Genomic DNA, 20,070 nt, shown 5'->3' on the forward strand with positions numbered 1-20,070 from the left:
ACATACAAAACATGAGTTAACTGCTTATGTTACTGGTAAGGCTTCCAGTCAACAGTAGGCCACTGGTAGTTAAGTTTTCGAGGAGTCAAATGTTACATGTACATTTTCAACTGCACGGGGGGGTTAGCAACCCTAATCCCCGTGTTATTCAAGGGTTAGCTACATATAAAGTAGGGCACACCTTTTGACTCAGCAATCTAACTTCTAAGAGGAACTTAATAAACAAATGAACAAGAGTACAAAGATTATGAGGGAATTTTTCACTGGGTTCTTAGAGAAAATTTAGAAACGAAGGCATAATATCCATTAAGAGGAGGTCATAAAAACATGTATGGGGAGGACACATAGGTATGTATGTATGCACATGTGTGTATGCAAGTAAACATTTACATAGACATACATCAAAATGTTAACATTGGTTATCTTTGGATAGTGAGATTACGGGCAATTTTAATTTTCTTATAAAAATTGTATAATTAGATCAACAAAATTAACCATCTGAAAATGTTCTGTTTTTATAAGTAAAAAAACGAAAAACAAAAAATCCCAAACGAAAAAGCCATGATAAACACAGAAACACACCTCATCGACTCAGTGAAGACTAAAGCCCAGGTTAAGAATCAAGAGTTAAGAAATGTCAACTTCAGTATTAGACATGGCTTTCTCAAGTTCAAGCAAGTTACTTCCCCTTAGTCAATATTTATTAAAAAAAAAAAAAAAAAAGAAAGATGTAAAAGTTGCTTCTTTTATTTCATTGCCTGTGAAGCTCAAGAGGGACAGGCCTGGGCTTAGAAACAACACAAAAAGTGGCAAAAGCTATCATTTATATGAGATCCTTTCCTTGCATTTGTCTCATTAAAAATTTAAAACCATCCTGTTAGGTAGGCATTAATGTTCTCAGGCTCAAAAGCTGAGAGTTGACAGAACTTTCCAAAACTCAAATAGTTGCTATGTTGGAGATATTGATTCAGAAGTCTCTCTGACCTCAGAGCCTTCGGGAAAAGCTACAGAGAAAAGGGCACTTTTAGACTTTATAACCTTGCAAGTCTCTCAATGCCTCTGATCTTTTACATGGTTATCATACCACTCTTATCTAATTTGCAAAAAAGATAAAACGAGAATAAGCTTGGAGCTTTTAGAGAGCTGGAATAAATATCTGGAGAAGCACGATTTAAATTGGGTACTGCTCTCTGGAACTTGCCCCTCATTTCGATTCAACTCAAAGGCTCAAGATCAAAATGCTTGCTTGAGTGGTCACAAGTGAGGGAAGCAGTGAGCGAGTACGCCCATGTACGTGTGTGAAAGACCACGAAAGACTGAGATAAGCATGGCATCTGACCACTGAAGAAGGAAGCTGGACCAGAATGAGGGAAAATGGACAACACTTGGGAGGAAAGGAAGCAGGTGGGAAGGACAAAGTTAAACAGGTAGTGAGAGAAGAGGCCATAGGAATGAGGAGGAACTAGGAGGAAAGAAGTATTTTTTCCCTTCCACCTTTTTTCTCTCCCTACTCTTTTCCTTGATGATCTCAGTCACCATTAGGCCTTCAAGACTCCTTTCTGTTTGCATGATTGCCAAATATCTCCATTCTTGCCTTTTCTCCAACTACTGAGCTGGCCACATCCATCTACATTTCCTATTAACACTGTAAATCCAACAGGCCCAACCTGAATTCAGCATCTCCTTCATCCCAAGCCTGCTGCTACTTTTATATGCACTTCTCTTATGCTTATCAAACATCCATCTAAACCATTCTCTCTCCCCATATTCTTTCAATCGTTCCTTCATCCAACAAATATTTATTGTGCATCTATTATGTCCGATACATTCAGCCACAGCCCTAGATATATCCATTCACTCATGAAGTCGGGTCATTTCTAGCTTGGAAATCTCTTCTCTCACTACCTCATGAGCTGCCTAACTCAACTAAATTTGTCTCTAAGACGTCCTGAGAACCCCTCTTGCTTGAAAAATAATATATATTAACTAGTTTTGCATGCTATTCATTCTATAGTGATCATCTAGCACTTGGCACTGTACCTCGGGCACAGAAGGGGTTCCCAATGGAGGTTTAGGGACTGTAAACCAGCTAGAAAGGGAACAGGGGCAGCAGAAGCTAGGAAACGTCTTGAACGAGTATTTGCATAGGAAGCATGGTAAACCGTATGATCTATACACATAACATCAGCTTGACAATCCTTGTGTTTCCGGGGGATGGCTCTGGGAGGCTGGGGAGATCGCTGGAAGCCTTCTGAGAGAAAGCTCCACCTCCCACCGCTTGAGTAGGTCCTCAATAACCACCTGATGAATGTATCACCTTCTGAGGGGACCATGGATATTGTGTTCGCCGTTGTATCCCCAGCCCCTACAACATCTGGCCCATAGTAGGGATTCAATAAACATCTATGCAGGATTCTCCAAAGGCAAATATTCACCACCTCATGAACGACAAAGACGAAGGGGTTCCGAGGGAAAGAGAAATAGTGCGCGCGGTTTCCTTCCCTATTCCTTCAGGGCTTGGTACAGGGTAAGTGCCAAGGAAATAAATCGCCCTCCTGTACAACTCCAAAATCGGGCCCCTCGCTCTGCAGTCAGGCCCTGGAGCGCGGCCACCATCTGGCCCAGGCCCGCGCTTCCCTCCCTCCCAGCCTGGGCTCCTGTTACCTCCCTGCACACATCTGTGCCCACCACAGGCCAAAGAATTACGCGCTCCCGCTTTCCTGCATCGGCCCGGCCAGTACACCCGAGCCCCCACGTCCCGCCGAGGCTCCGAGGACGCCCGCGGCCCCGGCCTGAGACCCCCCAGCCCCTGCAGCAGGCGCGCCAGGAGCTCGTCCATGTGCTCGGCCGCTTTCCAGCCGCAGTCCTCTCGGGCTTCAGCGCTGAGCCTGGGAGGCCCGGCCTCCCCGGTCCCTGCCCGGGTCCCTGCCCGGGTCCCTGCCCGGGTCCCTGCCCCGGCCCGCCGCGCTCCCCGGGGCCCGAGAGGCCCGGAAGGAGGCAAGGCGGGAAGTGGCTGCAGCTGTGAGGCGCCAGGGGCGGGAAGCGGGCGGCGGGCCCAGCCGAGGGTCGCGAAGACGCGCGCCCCCAAACGAGGCGACGCTCACTCACCACGGTCCGGCGGGGCAGCGCGCCGGAGGTTCGCGACAGGGCCCGGCGCAGCCTCCGCGACCGGCCCGGGCGGGCGCCCCCGGAGCTCTCAGAGCCGCTGTCGTCCGAGATCACGATGAAATCCTCCATGGCTGCGGGCCCCGACCGAGCCAGCGCGCGGGCGGCCGGAGACCCAGGCAGTGGCGGCGGCGGCGACAACTTCGGTTCCTGCTTCTGAGGTGGTGGCGGCGGCGGCGGCGGCGGGGGCGGCGGGGGCGGCGGCGGGGGCGGGGGCGGCGGCGGCGGCGGCGGCGGCGGCGGCGGCGGCGGGGGCGGCGGGGGCGGGGGCGGCGGGGGCGGGGGCGGCGGGGGCGGCGGCGGCGGCGGCGGCGGCGGCGGCGGCGGCTACAACCCGGGCCATCACCACGCCGGCCCCGCCCCGCCGGGCCGCCAAGCCCCGCCCACCGGCGGCGGGCGGCTGAGGTCAGGGCCGGGGTCGCTGTGCTTCGTGGCGGCGCGGGTCCTCCGTTTCCCAGGAGGAAAAAAAAAAAGAAAAATGGAGTCGCAGCCGGCTTCGGCAGGTGTTGGGGCCGGGCGTGCGAGACGCCGAGGCCGCGGGGACTTCCCCACCTGCTTCCAACCGACGAAAGCGTGAAGTGAGGCGCGCCCAGTCCCACCCTGCCCAGGTGTGAAGCGCCTCCCGGACTGAGAGGGCCTTGACTGAGGGGCAGGGAGAGAGGTCCTGGCCCCCGAGTGACCTGGCTTCTGGCCGAGCTAGGGGAGAGAGAGAGAGAGACCCCACTTTTTGGTGCACACGCCCATGTGTATCTGTAGGATAAATGCCTAAAAGCGGACTTAATGGGGCAAAGGCCATGTTTTTGTAGTTTTGATAAATGATGCCAGATTACCCTCCTAAATTGTACCAGTTTTGCGATTTCACCAACAATATGTGTCTCTCAGGAGTTTAAACTGAGATTTAGAGCAGGGGTGTCCAATCTTTTGGCTTCCCCAGGAAGAAGAATTGTGTTGGGCCATACATAAAATACACTAATGATAGCTGATGACCTAAAGGAAAAGAGTTGCGAAAAAAAAAATCTTTTAATGTTAAACAGGGAGTTAAACAAGTTTGACGTAGACAGTTGTTCAGTTGGTATCAGGATCAGAAGCTGAAAAGGTGCACAAAAGAAGCCATGAAGTAGCAGAGGCCATGAATAATTAGATGTTGTGAATAAGCAGAAGTTATAAAGGTGAAAAAGGTTGTCCCCAGTAGAGGAATCGGTGGGTAGTTGGCTGGTTGGTTGGTTGTAGGGCAGGACCATTAAAATCAAGATAGGACCTATTGGTACACTAAATGTGGGGTATTGACAAAATCCTGCTGCTCAGGCTCCAGAAGTTTTGCAAAATATGTTAACAGATCCAAAGAATAATGTGTTTAATAGGAGGGGAATTTGTTCCTAAAGGAATGGTTATCAGGTGCTCTCCAAGCACTGTCTAATGCAGTGTTTTTCCCACTTTAGTGAGCATCAGAATCCCCTAGAGTGTTTGTTAAGACAGATTGCGGCCGGGTGCGGCGGCTCACGCCTGTAATCTCAGCACTCTGGGAGGCCGAGGCGGGTGGATCACTTGAGGTCAGGAGTTCGAGACCAGCCTGGCCCAGCTCGTCTCTACTAAAAATACAAAAATTAGCTGGGCTTGGTGGCAGGCGCCTGTAATCCCAGCTACTTGGGAAGCTGAGGCAGGAGAATTGCTTGAACCCGGGAGGCGGAGGTTGCAGTGAGCCGAGATCGTGCCATTGCACTCCAGCCTGGGGGACAGAGCAAGGCTCCATCTCAAAAAAACAAAAACAAAAAACCCAACAAAACACAGATTGCTGGGTTGCTGGTATGGTTTGGATCTGTGTCCCCACCCAAGTCTCCTGTTGAATTGTAATCCCCAATATTAGAGGTGGGGACTGGTGGGAGGTGATTGGATCATGGGGGTGGTTTCTTATGAATGGTTTAGTACCATCCCTTTGGTACTGTCCTTGTGATAGCAAGTTCTCTTGAGATCTGGTTGTTTAAAAGTGTGTGGCACCTCCCACCTCGCCCCTTTCCCCATGTGATGTCCACTCCCCCTTCGCCTTCCGTCTTGATAGTAAGGTTCCTGAGACCTCCCCAGAAGCAGATGCTCCTATGCTTCCTGTACTGCTTGCTGAACCGTGAGCCAATTAAACCCCTTTTCTTTATAAATTACTCAGTCTCAGGCATTTCTTTATAGCAATTCGAGAATGAACTAACAATCACACATCAGATTTTCTGATTGAGAAAAAGAATTTTGAGGGTGGGGCCCTGAAATTTGCATTTCTAACAAGTGCCCAGGTGATGTGGATGCTGCTAGTCTGGGGACCACACTGTGAGAACCACTGGTCTGGTGGACGGGGAGTTTATGCCCAACAGATTTCAGACATTCTGGTCCAATGGGTGAAGTCACCCTTGTGAAAGGATTCATTAAGTTGTCTTCATCTAAAGCTATTAAACATTTAGGGTTGTGATCTCTCACACCTGTAATCCCAGCACTTTGGGAGGCCGAGTTGGGAGAATAGCTTGAGGCCAGGAGTTTGAGACTAGCCTGGGCAATATAGCAAGACCCTGTCTCTACAAAAATAAAAACAAATTAGCCAGGTGTGGTAGTGCATGCCTGTGGTCCTAGCTACTCAGGCAGCTGAGGTAGGAGGATCCCTTGAGCCCAGGAGTTGGAGGCTGCAGTGAGCTATGATACTGCCCCTGCACTCCAGTCGGGGCAATAGGGTGCGACCCTGTCTCAATAAAACAAAATGAAACAAAATACACAACCATTTGGTGTGTCTGACTACCTGCTTGCTGGAACACTGTCTTCTGTAGGTTTCTGTGATGCTGTGCTTCTCTCACCACTTTTTTTTAGTCTCCTTAGCTGACTCCTCTACTCACTCCTTAAACTCTTGATGTCCCTTAGAGTCCTGACATCGGCCACCTTTACACACGGGACCTCTTCCCTCTACAATCTCAACTATTCCCTGGCTTCAGTGATTGGTTTTATGCCAATGGCTGCCACGAGTTTATCTCAGCCCAGTGCTGTCCTTAAAACTCCAGTTGTATACATCCAAACATCTGCTGAAGCTCGTAGGCCTCTCAGATTGAATAAGTCTAAAGCCAAACTCACCTTTATGCTCCCCACACCCACAAAAAAGCCTGCTCTCTTTGTGTGTCTTATGGTGATGGCTCCACCAGCCAGCAATTGCTGAAGTGAAAAACCTGAGCATTGCACTTGATTTCTCCCCTTTCCTCAACAAGTCCTGTCTGTTTTACCTCCTAAACATCTCCTGCATCCCTCTACTTCTTTTGGCCTCTGCTGCTGATTCTAGCCAAGCTCTGGCCTACTCTACTGTGGCAAGACACAAGAGTGTTCAGATTGTATCTTTCTCATCAGCCATCCTGCCTGAAATACAGGAAACTCAGGACCCCTGGTGGTATAATACGAGAACAGCTTGAAAGTACCCTGCCCTTACTTGGCAACCCAGGTGGGATGAATACTGGCTGTGAAGTTGCCCTCCTTAAAACTATAAGTAATGTCACTTATGTTTCCTTGGCCATCCTGGATTTGTCTTGAAGTGTGCCGTTTACCCAAGACTTCCAAAGTGATTGTATGTTTTTCAGAAATTTGTGTATTTTTTTTAAGGTGACACTTTTTCATGGACTCACTCCCCCCAAACCATACATTAGTCTCATGTAAATTGAGAGGCTAATGTAGTATTTTATGCATCCAGTGAATACTGTATTTGGTGAGTACCTGCTAGATGCTAGGCTTATGTTAGGGGTCGGGGATAAAGCAGTGAGCAGGACAGCTATTGCCTCTGTTCTCAAAGAGCTTAGCAGTTAAGGAGGTATCACTAGTTGGTTAATGAAGAAAAAATTGTTTCTTTTCTTTTAAAATAATTTTTAATGAAAAATTCATACATGAAAAAATGTGTGAAGATGCAAATCAAAACCACATTGAGATCCTACTTTATACCCATTTAGGATGGCTATTTTTTTAAAAAACAGAAAACAAATTTGGGAAGGATATGGAGAAACGAACCACTGTGCGTTGCTGGTAGGAATGTAAAATGGAGAAGCAGCTGTGAAAAATAGTTTGGCAGTTTCTCAAAAAGTTAGATGTAGAATTACTGTATGATTCAACAATTCTACTCCTAGGTATTTGCCCAGAAAAACTGAAAACGGGACTCAAACAGGTACTCGTCTGCAAATCTTCACAGCAGCATTATTTCTAATAGCCGAAAGGTAGAAACAAGTCTTTCTCAGCAGATGAATGGATTAAAAAAAGTGGTATATACATATAATAGAATAATATATTCAGCCATGAAACGGAATTAAATTCTGATAACATGTCACATGGATGAACCTTGAGAATATTATGCTAAGTGAAATAAGCCAGATATAAAAGGACAAATATTATACAATTCCATGTTTATGAAGTACCTAGAATAGGCAAATTCACAGAGACAGATAATGGAATAATGGTTTTCAGGGGTTGGGGAAGGGGAGAATGGGGAGTTATTGTTTAATGGGTATTGAGTTTCAGCTTGGGATGACAAAGAGTTCTGGAAATGGATGGTGGTGATGGTTGCACAACTTTGTGAATGAACTAATGCCACCGAATTGTATATTTAACATGGTTATAATGGTAAATTTTGTGTTACGTCTATTTTACCAAAATAGAACACACTATGTGCATGGTTTTCTTTTATAAAATTTAAAAGCATTACAGACAAGGCTAAAGGCCCCTTTTGCCACCTCCCCTATCCAGATTCGCAATTCCCCCTTTTCAGTGCTGTTATGTTTATTCCTCTAGAGCTGCTTCTGTGTATTTACCTGAATTCATGTGTACTTACTAAAATTAAATACATTTTTAGCTTTATCGAATAACATATCTGCTCTGGTATAGAGTTGTTTATTTTTGAGACGAAGTCTCACTCTATCACCCAGGCTGCAGTGCAGTGGCACGATCTTGGCTCACCACAACCTCCGCCTCCTGGGTTCAAGCGATTCTCATGCCTCAGCCTCCCGAGTAGCTGGGAGTAGCTGGGCATGCACGCCACCATGCCCGGCTAATTTTTGTATTTTTTTTTTTTCAGTAGAGACGGGGTTTCACTGTGTTGACCAGTCTGGTCTTGAACTCCTGACCTCGTGATCCGCCTGCCTTGGCCTCCCAAAGTGCTGGGATTACAGGCGTGAGCCACCGCACGCAGCCTGCTATTGAGATTTGAAACCATCATTTGTGGTAAAAACATTCTAAATACAAAGCTTCCTGCCTTATTAATGGGGATTTTTTTTTTTTGGTGGTGGTTATTCATCTTTAAAATATTTTTTCTTTTTTCTATTTTTCATTACATGGCAGGGTCAGTGCCTGCAGACCCGCTTTTGTTTATGCTAAAGCCAGCTAGCTCAAGTTTCTCCCTGCTCTAGGGAACATTCTGTCCCTTCTGTGGGATTCCAGGTCTAATCTTCCAGTTTCAGGGCACTCTTAGCTTTTCCACTGGATTGCTTCAGCAGGCGGCCTCTCAGTTTACATAACTTTATTTAAATCATTTTCTTATACTTTCTCCCTGCTTCCTTCCCATCTTCAAATTTGCTGTGATATCAAGGCCTTTGTAAAAATTTTGTTTCATTCCCTATGTTTGAAGAATCCTCATTTGAGAAAGTTAAAGCAATTGAGAATGGTTACGAGGCAGAATGTGTAACTCCATCATATTTTGATAACATCTTTCCAGATATCTCTAAATGGCCGATACTCACATGTGCAAAATTTTTACATAAATGGGATCAGACTATGCATATTGCATCACAGTTGGTTTTCCTAAATTGATATGTCCTTATGGTTTTCTGTGTCAGTGAACATGGATCTATAGTATCCATATTGTCTATTGGCTCATATTTTAAAATAGCGTATTTGCTTTTATATAGAAAACCACAAAGAAGCAAGCAAAAAAATATACCACGTTCTCCCATTCTTGGTATCCCTCATTGAACAGTTTGTAAAACTAAAAGAAACATCTTGTGAGTTCAGTAAATTCTTGCTACCAAATGAAAGTGCTACAAAATGAAAAGTGAAAGTTGAAAGCCACCCTCTCTTTCCTAGTTCTTCTTCCTAACACTAAATACCTTTATTAGTTTCTTGTAAATCCTTCAAAACATACTTACTTACTACACATACTTATCTGTTCTAACACACCCTAAAAAAATCACACTGTACAGTTATTTACTTTGCTTTTTTTAATTTATCATGGGCATTATTTCCTAACTGCAGGGTAAACATATCTGTCACTTTTTAACAGCTTACATTAAAAAGTCATTTGTTAGGCTGTGCCATAATTTATTTAATTGGTTTTCTATCATGGATATTTTGGTTGTTTCTAGGGTTTTTGTGTATTTTTGTTATTACTATTACCAATTATGTTACAACAACATCTTTGAGCTTCTAAGAAGTCTTGCCAGCATATCTGCAGGGAAATTCTTTTTTTTTTTTTTGAGACGGAGTCTCATTCTGTCTCCCAGGCTGGAGTGCAGTGGCACCATCTCAGCTCACTGCAAGCTCTGCCTCCCGAGCTCACACCATTCTCCTGCCTCAGCCTCCCGAGTAGCTGGGATTACAGGCGCCCGCCACCACGCCCGGCTAATTTTTTTTGGTATTTTTAGTAGAGATGGGCTTTCATCCTGTTAGCCAGGATGGTCTCGATCTCCTGACCTCGTGATCTGCCTGCCTTGGCCTCCCAAAGTGCTGGGATTACAGGCGTAAGCGACCGCACCCGGCCCGGGAAATTCTTAAGCATGGGGGACTGGGTTAGAAGATGTGTGCTTTACATATTGATAGAAATTACCAAATTGTCATCCAGAAAGGTTGCACCAAATAACGTATCAACAAAAGCACTTGAGAGTGCTTATTTCCCCAAATTCTTCAAGCACTGGTTATCAGACTTTTTAGTTGTTGCCAATCAAATAATTTAAGGTTGGTGTCTTGTCCTGATCGCCTTTACTTCATTATGAGTGAAGTTATGACACTTTTAAAGTGCTCATTGGCTATTTGTAGCTTTTTCTTTAAACTGTGTTCATATACATTGACTTTTTTCTCGTATGCTGTTCATCTTTTTCAGTAACAGTGAAATCTATATGAATAGCTAACATTTACAAAGTATTACATTGCTTGCATATTCAACAAGACACCAAATAATGAACATTTAGGATGTTTACAGTATTATCTTGCTGCTTTAAACATTCTTGCACATGCATCTTTGTACTCTGGACCAGATATCTATCTGTTTAAGTTAAATTTCTGGAAGTGGAATTGCTGATTTAAAGTTGAATTATTTGTCCAAATGTTCCAAATAGCATTGTGTGATAGGGGAATGGTCCAAGTGAGGAAGTAGGAAAGAAAGGAACTAAACAGTTACTCCCAATTGCAAGGCCAGTCAGCTGTAAATTAGAGTTTAGTTAGCAGGCTAATTGATGATATCATCCTACCTGCTTTCATCAATAAGCTTTGTAAAATCCTAACTCTCTTTCTCTATTTGAGTGCCCAGACCTCCTGGGAGTCTGCAAATTCTAGGGTTAAAAAAAAAAAAAAAGAAAAAGTAATTTTGTAATTTTCAGGTGAGCAATAGTATTAAAAATTATAAGCACATTCTGAATCATTTTATGACCATACAACTCCAACATTGGCTTTATATTTCTGTTTATAGTTGCCTGCATTGGTGCATAATGTTTTTGTCTTTTTTTTTCGAGACGGATCTTGCTCTGTCCCCCAGGCTGGAGTGCAGTGGCGCCATCTCGGCTCACTGCAAGCTCCGCCTCCCTGGTTCACCCCATTCTCCTGTCTCAGCCTCCCAAGTAGCTGGGACTACAGGTGCTCGCCACCACGCCTGGCTCATTTTTTGTATTTTTAGCAGAGACAGGGTTTTACCGTGTTAGCCAGGATGGTCTCGATCTCCTGACCTCGTGATCCGCCTGCCTTGGCCTCCCAAAGTGCTGGGATTACAGGCGTTAGCCACCGCGCCTGGCCAGGTGCATAATGTTTTAAGGCACTATGGTAGTTCATGAATTTTAACTAAGTGGAGGGACGTAGTGGGAGAATTGAGCCAGTTTACTCATGGGGCAGGTGGACTCCAGGGCAAGCAGAGCTCAAAAGAACCTGGGCAAAAGCAATCCTTTAAATTAGAAGAATGTAGGAAATGATTTGAGGGAGGATGAGTTGAACAAATCCTGTCTTTGTACAACTTGTTCATTAGCAGCAAGTGTAGTAGGAAACAATGACATTGTTTTACATTTCTGATTTGAGTAATAATTGGATTAGGACACCAATTCAAGCCAAATTGCATTAATGACCACAATGTCCACCTTAGTTTTACAGGAGTTACTGGGTAACTGCATAAAACCAGGCATTCCAGGATTGTTTGGAGGTGGTTTTGACCAAGTATGAGGTCTACCTTGAGGTAGCAAAGAACTGAAGTTATTAACACCATTTTGTACAGAATAATTATCTGAACATTTTCTGCATTCATGTTATTGACAAAATCAAATAGACAAAAGTTGGTGTGCTCTCATGTTTTGTTCTAATATGCATTTAATTAATAACAATATATAAAATGCTATTTTTTCTTTGTTCCAATGTTACTTTCTTGTGAAAAAAGACATCCAAGACAAAAATCTACTCCTCACATTAAGTTGTCCTTTGTCCTAGTTACCATTGCATATTCAGTTTCACATATTTTAACAATATTGTGGCTAGACTTTGGATTTATACATTTCACTTAGCATACTGTGAATATTTTCCAATTTTGCAAATCTGTTTGTTATCTCCCTTTATGCTCTTCTTATACATTCTTTGTTGACCACCATCGTGACCACCATCACCAGGCAAATGTTGTTTGCCCAGGTATGTAAGCCTGTACATATTTCTCCATAATCATGTAAGCCTCTCCAAAGATACACAGACACATGTACACCACATAGAAATATATAAAATATATGTTAGAGATTGTGAATTTGTCATTTGCTTTTACTAAAGTGAGATCATAAACTATATTTCTTAACCACTTTTTTTTTGCTTAATTCATCCGGACAGCCACCAGATCAATACACTACAGATCCTACTTGTTTTAAATAGTGACATAGTTATTCCTACTGTAGAGGTACATGTTTATTTACTTTTTCCCCATCGATGGTCATTCAAGCTGTTTTCATGTTTTTTGTCATTACAGTGTCACAGTAAGTCTCAGATTCGACCTTACATTGTTAGGACTAGGATCACTAGATCAAAGGGTATGTATATTTTTGGTTTTAGTGTATAAGGCCATGTTACTTACTTTAAAAGGTTGTAGGTCATATCACCCAGTATCAATGTGTGGACCTTATTTGGATCTCAGTTCAAACAAAATAGAAAAAGTATGACATTTACAAGACAGTTGGAAATTTGAACACAGGGTCAGGTGTGGTGGCTCATGCCTGTAATCCCAGGTCCTGGGGAGGCTGAGGTAGGAAGATCACTTGAGCCCAGGAGATCGAGGCTGCAGTGAGCTATGATCGTGCTACTGCGCTCCAGCCTGGGCAGGGAGCAAGACCCCGTCTCTTAAAAAAAAATTTGAACACTGCGTAGATGTTTCACTAAATTAAGGACTTTTTGGTTTTCTATTTTTAGATGTAATAATGGTCAAGAGACATTCTGAAATATTTATGGATAAAATAATTTGCTTCAGAAAGGTATCGGGGAGAGACAAGTGGATGGAAACAGGGATAAAATCAATGGCCTTGAATTGACAATTGTTGGAGCTGGTATAATGAGAGTCCATTATACCACTGTCTTCCTTTTAGATATGTTAGAAATTCTCCACAATAATAATTTTATAAAGCTGTAATAATTCACCCTATATTATCAATGTATGAGAAAAATGATTACCTTACATTTCCCTTGGTAATGGGTGTTACTACTTTTATTTTTGTCAATCTGATGTGTGCAAAGAGGTATTTGCTGCTATAGTTTGTATTTACCTTACTGCTAGTGAGATTGATTATCTTGAGAAAGTGTAACACTTCCTTTTTGGCAGCTAGGAGTCAGGTTATGGTGTTCCCAAACAAACATAAAGAATACTTTCTAGAATATAAATGGGATATAGACAAGGCTACTGCATGACCATGTCTGGAACAAAATAGAGAAAAGCCATTTTGCAACCATGGAAACAATAAAACATTCTCCATTTCTAACTGGAGTGACTGCTGCTCATTTACCAATGACGACTGTAGTCTTACCTGAGTCCTACTTCCTAGATTAGAATTAAGATATCCCAGCCACTGCATTGCCCTAACTTATTAACAACCCTCAACTCACAGCTAATCCTCACTTCTCCAGCTTTTCTTGAAATAATCTAGTACAAGCCCAAATCCTATGAGAAGCCCCTTTCAATTCCTTGTTGAGACCTCTACAGTTCCTTTGGAGTGCTTTCCCCGCTCCTGCAGCAAGGTAAATAAACCAAACTATTTTCTACTATAGAAATGTTCCTGATGGCCTTCAGTCAGTGGGCTTTAAAACAATCTTTTTAAAGTTTGTCAATTTGGATTTCTTCTTCTTTGGAACATTTTCCCAATTCAGTGGGTAGTTTTGAAATTTTTCCTTTTGTCTGAGAGTCAGTTTCATTTTTACCTACCCTACTCTTTAAAAATATTTTTCTGGTCAGGCGTGGTAGCTGTAATCCCAGCAGTTAGGGAGGCCGAGGTGGGTGGATCACCTGAGGTTAGGAGTTCAAGACTAGCCTGGCTAACGTGGTGAAACCTCGTCTCTACTAAAAATACAAAAATACAAAAATTAGCTGGGCGTGGTGGTGGGTGCCTGTAATCCCAGCTACTTGGGAGGCTGAGGCAGGAGAATCACTTAAACTTGGAAAGTGGAGGTTGCAGTGAGCCGAGATTGCACCACTGCACTCCAGCCTGGGTGACAAGAGCCAGATTCCGTCTCAAAAAAAAAAAAAAAAAGTTTTTGTGGGTACATAGGTGCATATATTTATGGGTTGCATCAGACACTTTGATACAGGCATGCAATGTGTAACAATCACATCAGGGTAAATGGGGGTAAACCTCAAGCATTTATCCTTTGTGTTACAAACTCTCCAATTATACTCTTATGTAAAAATGTACAATTAAATTATTTTTGGCTATAGTCCCCTCCGTTATGCTAGCAAATACTAGGTCTTATTCATTCTAACTACTTTTCTTGTACCTGTTAATCATCCCCACTTCCTCCCAACCCGTGTTCTTTTCTAGGATCCATATGTACTTCCTAGAAGAAGTAAAGGATAAGGATTCCCATTCAGGTTACATCACTCCAGGTTTGATGACGTTAGCAAGTATTTTCAGGGTTTTGTGAGTTCTCCAGTAAGGCTACTGGGGGTTGAGGCTGCAGTGTTGCTAAGTTGGACCTCCTTTTGCTCTAGACTCTCTTCTTAACTACCGATCTAGTTTGGCGATGCTGATAATGTGCATGTTCAACGTGTGTGTGTGTGCACTCACACGCGTGTGTGTGTGAGTGCATTTACCACTTATTGCTCATTTTGTAAGGTATTGAGGGAGAAAATTGCTAATACAATTTCATTTCATCATCTTATCAGAAGTCTGATATTTCTATTATATTTTGATTTATATATTTACAAGCGCTTATGTGAGATATATAAAAATTCAAGTTAATTGTTATTTTACTGGTATGAAATGTCACCATTTGTCCCTTTTAGTGCCTTTCATCTTGAGTCGGTTACATAATATTATAACATACATAACAATTCTTTGATGTGCTGGGAAAATATTGATATTTAAGCCCACCTGTTTTTATCCAGTATGTAACTCTTTCACCATTCAGATAACTAGACGGAGTCATCCTTTGCCTTAAAGAAGATGGTCACAGTGGAACCAGAATACAAAAAGACACATTCTTGGCTTGTGAATGTCAAAGCTGGGGCTCAGGTATAAGATATTCGGAGCCAGTTTCTTCCCCCTCAGAGGAAGTCATGTTGCTTGCTCTATTAGTTCTATTTCCTTAGATGTGACTTCTCTCCGTGCGGGGTGGTGTTTCTCATTTTTAGTGTTAGAGTTTTCCTCAAATATTTTGTCATTCTTGGTTGGGTGTTTGTCTTAATTTTTGAAGTTCCCTGTTAGCTCACATGTGAGTGCTGGATTTTTTCATAGCATCTTGTTGCCAGTAATTTCAGGAAGGAATTTGGACTTGCAATGGGATAGGGTTTGTTAGCATCCAGTCTTCTGGGACAGGCATGTGTGTGTGTTGGGGGAAACCACATAGTTACCGTGGGCACTGCAACACCCTGCCTCTCTGGCTCAGGTGCTCACACTCGCACTTACTGCTCTTAAGCTTCTGCTGCCAGTTGCTTTGCAAACGCTGGAGAAGGTTACTCTTAGGTGCCCAGGGCTCACTCCTGTTTCCTCATATCCGCTGCTCCTGAGGTTGGAGAGCCATCAAGTTGATCTTACCTTTTGTTGCGGTTTTCTCCTCTGGATGTTTTAGGTTATGATTTTCTCCTTCAATCTGACACCATTTGCTCTCCATTTTTCTGGGATTTCCTTCTAATTCCTGCAGACTAATGATTATCAACATATCAGGCCTCAACACTATTCTAATCAATTTTCTCTCCTTCACACACTTCCTGAGAGAGTCATCTACATTAGCAGGCTCCATTTTCTAGCCTCATATTCACTTCTCAACCCACCCCAATCTAGCTCCCACTCCTCATTAGTCAGCAGAGATAGTGCTCACTCAGGTCCCCTGACCTCTGTGGTGGTTTTAAAACATGTCCACAAATTCCTTAGAAGTCCCTCCTTCAAAAGGCAGGTCTAATTTCCCTCCCTTTAAGTGTGGGTTGTATTTGGTTGACTTGCGTATGATAAATAGAATGTGTCAGAAGTGATGGTGGGTGATTTCCAAGTCTGGGTTGAAAAAGACAATGTGACTTCAACGTTTCTCTCCTGCATAGATTGCCTACTCTGGGAGAGCCAGGTGTGAGTGGGCCTTGGTGGATGAGGATCCTTCAGGCCTACTGGCCTTTTAGATGGCTGCAGCCTCATGAGACACTGGGCCCAAATCACTCAGCTGAGCAGCTCCTGGATCCTTCACTTTCAGAAACTGCATGAGTATCTTAATCTGTTCATGCTTCTGTGACAGAATACCTAAGACTGGGTCATTTATAAAGAACAGAAATTCATTTCCTCACTGTTTCTGGAGGCTGGGAAATCCAAGATCAAGGTGCCAGCACGGGTACGTGGTGAGGGCCTTCTTGCTGCATCCTCTGGGAGAGAGGAATACTGTGTCCTCACATGGTTGAAGAGGAGAAGAGAGAGCTAAGCAAATGCTGCAAGAAGCCTCCTTTATAAGGGCCTCAATCCCATTAATGAGAGAGGAAACTTCATGGCCTAATCATCTCATAAACACCCCACCCCTTCATACTGTCACATTGGCAACACCTGAATTTTGGAGGGGACGCATTCAAACCACAGCAATCAGTTAATATATATTTGTTGTTGTAAGGTGCTGAAGTTTAGGGTAATTTGTTACACAGCAATAGATAAGGAATACAACCTACACATTGTTATATCTAAAGGATGCCACGACTTCTGGGCAGCATTTGACACTGTTGACCTCTCCCTCTCTGAAACACTCTTCCTTTTAATTCCACCACACTACATTCTTCTACCTCCCCAATCCTTCCTTCTCATTCCTTTGCCAGTTCTTTCTCCTCTACAGTCAATTCAGTGATGAGATCTTTAAAGTCTTCTTCTCTTTTCAATCTAATCTTTCTCAGAGTTCTCACTCAGCCTCTCAGTAAATATGCAGTTGACAGTTTCTTCATCCAACCCAGACGTCTTCCCAGAACAATTCACCTACATTTGAAACTGTTCGCTCAGCATTATCCTTCATCACCCCCAAAGCACCTCAGTCTCTACTCAGAAAACAAATCATCTTTCCCTCAAAACTTGGTTCTCTTTCTGTGTTTTCTATTTCAGTGAATAACACTACCACCATCTATCCAGTTGCTTATAGCCCGCCATGCACCTCTCTCTCCTTAACCACGTATCTAATCCATTTCCAAGCCTGCTTAACTCCTGCATCATCTCTTAAATCTCCTCTGCTATCCAAGCCATGATTCTTTGTCACCAGGACTCTTATTGTAGCCTTCAAACCTATTCCCTTACATCTATCCTAGGCCCATCTCCTGTCCATTGTCCATACTATTGCTTGAGGGATATTTTCAAAACACAAATCTGATCATGTTTCTTTTCTTTTTTAAATGTCTTTTTGTTCTGCTTTAATGCATTTAAAGGCTTTAATCATCTCCTATCAGTCTTTGACTAAAACCCCCAAATCCTTAAGATGACCTGCCAGTCTCTGTCTTCTTATCACAGCCTACATCTCTAGTCTCATTGTGCCACACTCCCCACTTGCTCCCTGAAATTCAGCCATAGTGACCCTTCTAACATGGTATGTTCCCCCTTGACCCAGGCAGGGCCTTTATGGGAGCCTCTATGAAATGCTTAGTCCCTGGCAGATCTCAGCACAGCATCCCTAGGTCATGGAAAACTCTCCAAACTTCCAATCTATGTCAAGAACATATCTTACAACTTTCTGGAGAATTGGGGCCCTTTTCTCTAGGTCATAGCCTAAGTTAATAATTGGGCCTAGAGGTGGTACCTTTGATTAACATTTGCCCCTCCCTCTTCAACTGTGAGTGCCGTGAGAGCGTGGAGAATGCCCGACTGTGAACACTGTTGGAGCTCAGTGCCCGGCACAGGGTCCAGTAACCTCGGAGACATTTGATGAATATTTGGGACTGACTGTTCCTTGAAAATTCAAAAGGACTTGCACATAAAAATCTTTGATCTGGTGCCTTTTTATGGAATGTTTCTTTCAGTACTTGTTTTTCAAAGTTTTTTTTTTTTAACTTCTGATTTTATGGTTCTTCTTGAACCAATTTTGGTAATTCATATTTTCTCAAAAAATGTCTGATTCAAGACTTACACATTCATCAGGAAAGAATTGTACAAACTATCTTATTATAATGGGGGAAATCACATTTGTGGTTTAATCTCTTCTTGTTTTTTATATGGTATATTTATACCCCAACCCACTTTAGGCTTAGTGTGAGCTTGTCTGTGTCATTGCTTTGATATTTTTCCTTTAAGAACCAGATTCTCTCTTTGTAATTTACAGTTAGAAAGTTATGTAATTTTTATAGCCTTTCTTAAAACAGCTTTGTTGAGGCACAGTTTACATACCACAGTATTTACACATGTTAAGTGTTTTAATGATTTTTAGTATATTTATAGGGTTGTGTAACCACCATCACAATCAAGTTTTAGAACATTTTGATCACCCCCCAAAAATCCCCTGCTTTTGTTTATTTGTAACCAATCCCTATTCCTACCCATAGGTTCAGGCAACTGCTAATCTGCTTTCTGTCTCTAGGTTTAATGCTTCGTCTGGACATTTCATATACATGAAATCATATAATATCTGATCTTTTGCATCGGGCTTCTTTCATTCAATGTACTGGTTTTGAGGTCATCCATGTTGTAGCATGTATCAATATATCATTTCTTTTTTTGTTGTTGTTGAGACAGAGTCTCGGTCTGTTGCCCAGGCTGTAGTGCAGTGGCATGATCTCAGCTCACTGCAAGCTCCACCTCCCAGGTTCACACCATTCTCCTGCCTCAGCCTCCTGCGTAGCTGGGACTGCAGGGCCCATGACCACACCCGGCTAATTTTTTTTGTATTTTTGGTAGAGACAGGGTTTCACCATGTTAGCCAGGATGGTCTTGATCTCCTGACCTTGTGATCCACCCGTCTCGGCCTCCCAAAGTGCTGGGATTATAGGTGTGAGCCACTGCGCCAGGCCCTTTTATTTCTTAATAGTATTCTATTGTATAGATAGACTGCATTTCACTTGTCTGTTTACCAGTAGATTAACATTTGGTTCTTTCCACTTTTTGGCTGTATGAATAATGCTGCTGTGAACATCCCTGTGCAAGTCCATGTGGACATATAATTTCATTTCTCTTTATTACCTAGGAATGGAATGGCTGGGTAATATGGTAAATTTGTGATTAACCTTTTAAAACGCCACCAGACTGTTATTTCACATTCCCATTGAGAGGTGACAGCGTGCTGGCAGTCCTCACAGCCCTCGCTCGCTCTCGGCGCCTCCTCTGCCTGGGCTCCCACTTTGGCGGCACTTGAGGAGCCCTTCAGCCCACCGCTGCACTGTGGGAGCCCCTTTCTAGGCTGGCCAAGGCCGGAGCCCACTCCCTGAGCTTGCAGGGAGGTGTGGAGGGAGAGGCGCGAGCAGGAACCGGGGCTGCGTGCGGCGCTTGCGGGCCAGCTAGAGTTCCGGGTAGGCGTGGGCTTGGCGGGCCCCGCACTCGGAGCAGCCGGCCGGCCCTGCTGGCCCCGGGCAATGAGGGACTTAGCACCCGGGCCAGCGGCTGCGGAGGGTGTACTGGGTCCCCCAGCAGTGCCAGCCCACCGGCGCTGCGCTTGATTTCTCGCCGGGCCTTAGCTGCCTTCCCGCGGGGCAGGCCTCGGGACTGCAGCCCGCCATGCCTGAGCCTTCCCCCGCCTCCGTGGGCTCCTGTGCAGCCCGAGCCTCCCCGACGAGCACCGCCCCCTGCTCCACAGCGCCCAGTCCCATCGATCACCCAAGGGCTGAGGAGTGCGAGCGCGTGGCGCGGGACTGGCAGGCAGCTCCACCTGCAGCCCCGGTGCGGGATCCACTGGGTGAAGCCAGCTGGGCTCTTGAGTCTGGTGGGGACATGGAGAACCTTTATGTCTAGCTCAGGGATTGTAAATACACCAATCGGCACTCTGTATCTAGCTACTCTGGTGGGGCCTTGGAGCACCCTATGTCTAGCTCAGGGATTGTTAATACAC

General features: G+C 44.0%; 1 protein-coding gene and 1 long non-coding RNA gene across 3 annotated transcripts in view; one reads left to right on the forward strand and one right to left on the reverse strand.

Moving 5' to 3' along the window:
• LOC100972750 (SUMO-interacting motif-containing protein 1-like) overlaps positions 1 to 3,379 on the reverse strand; it is a 59,611-nt gene extending 56,232 nt beyond the window's left edge. For both annotated transcript variants that reach the window (XM_034961104.3, XM_034961103.3), the window contains exon 1: positions 3,109 to 3,379. In XM_034961104.3, coding sequence (XP_034816995.1) covers positions 3,109 to 3,237 — 129 coding nt within the window. In that variant the 5' untranslated portion in view covers positions 3,238 to 3,379. The remainder of the gene's footprint in view (positions 1 to 3,108) is intronic.
• The window catches only part of LOC129397853 (uncharacterized), a 34,513-nt gene continuing 17,548 nt past the window's right edge, over positions 3,106 to 20,070 (forward strand). Inside the window, exon 1 of the long non-coding RNA XR_008625513.2 lies at positions 3,106 to 3,326. This is a non-coding gene — a long non-coding RNA (uncharacterized LOC129397853). The remainder of the gene's footprint in view (positions 3,327 to 20,070) is intronic.

This window comes from Pan paniscus, chromosome 4, assembly GCF_029289425.2.
Source record: "Pan paniscus chromosome 4, NHGRI_mPanPan1-v2.0_pri, whole genome shotgun sequence".
NCBI classification, from domain to species: domain Eukaryota; kingdom Metazoa; phylum Chordata; class Mammalia; order Primates; family Hominidae; genus Pan; species Pan paniscus.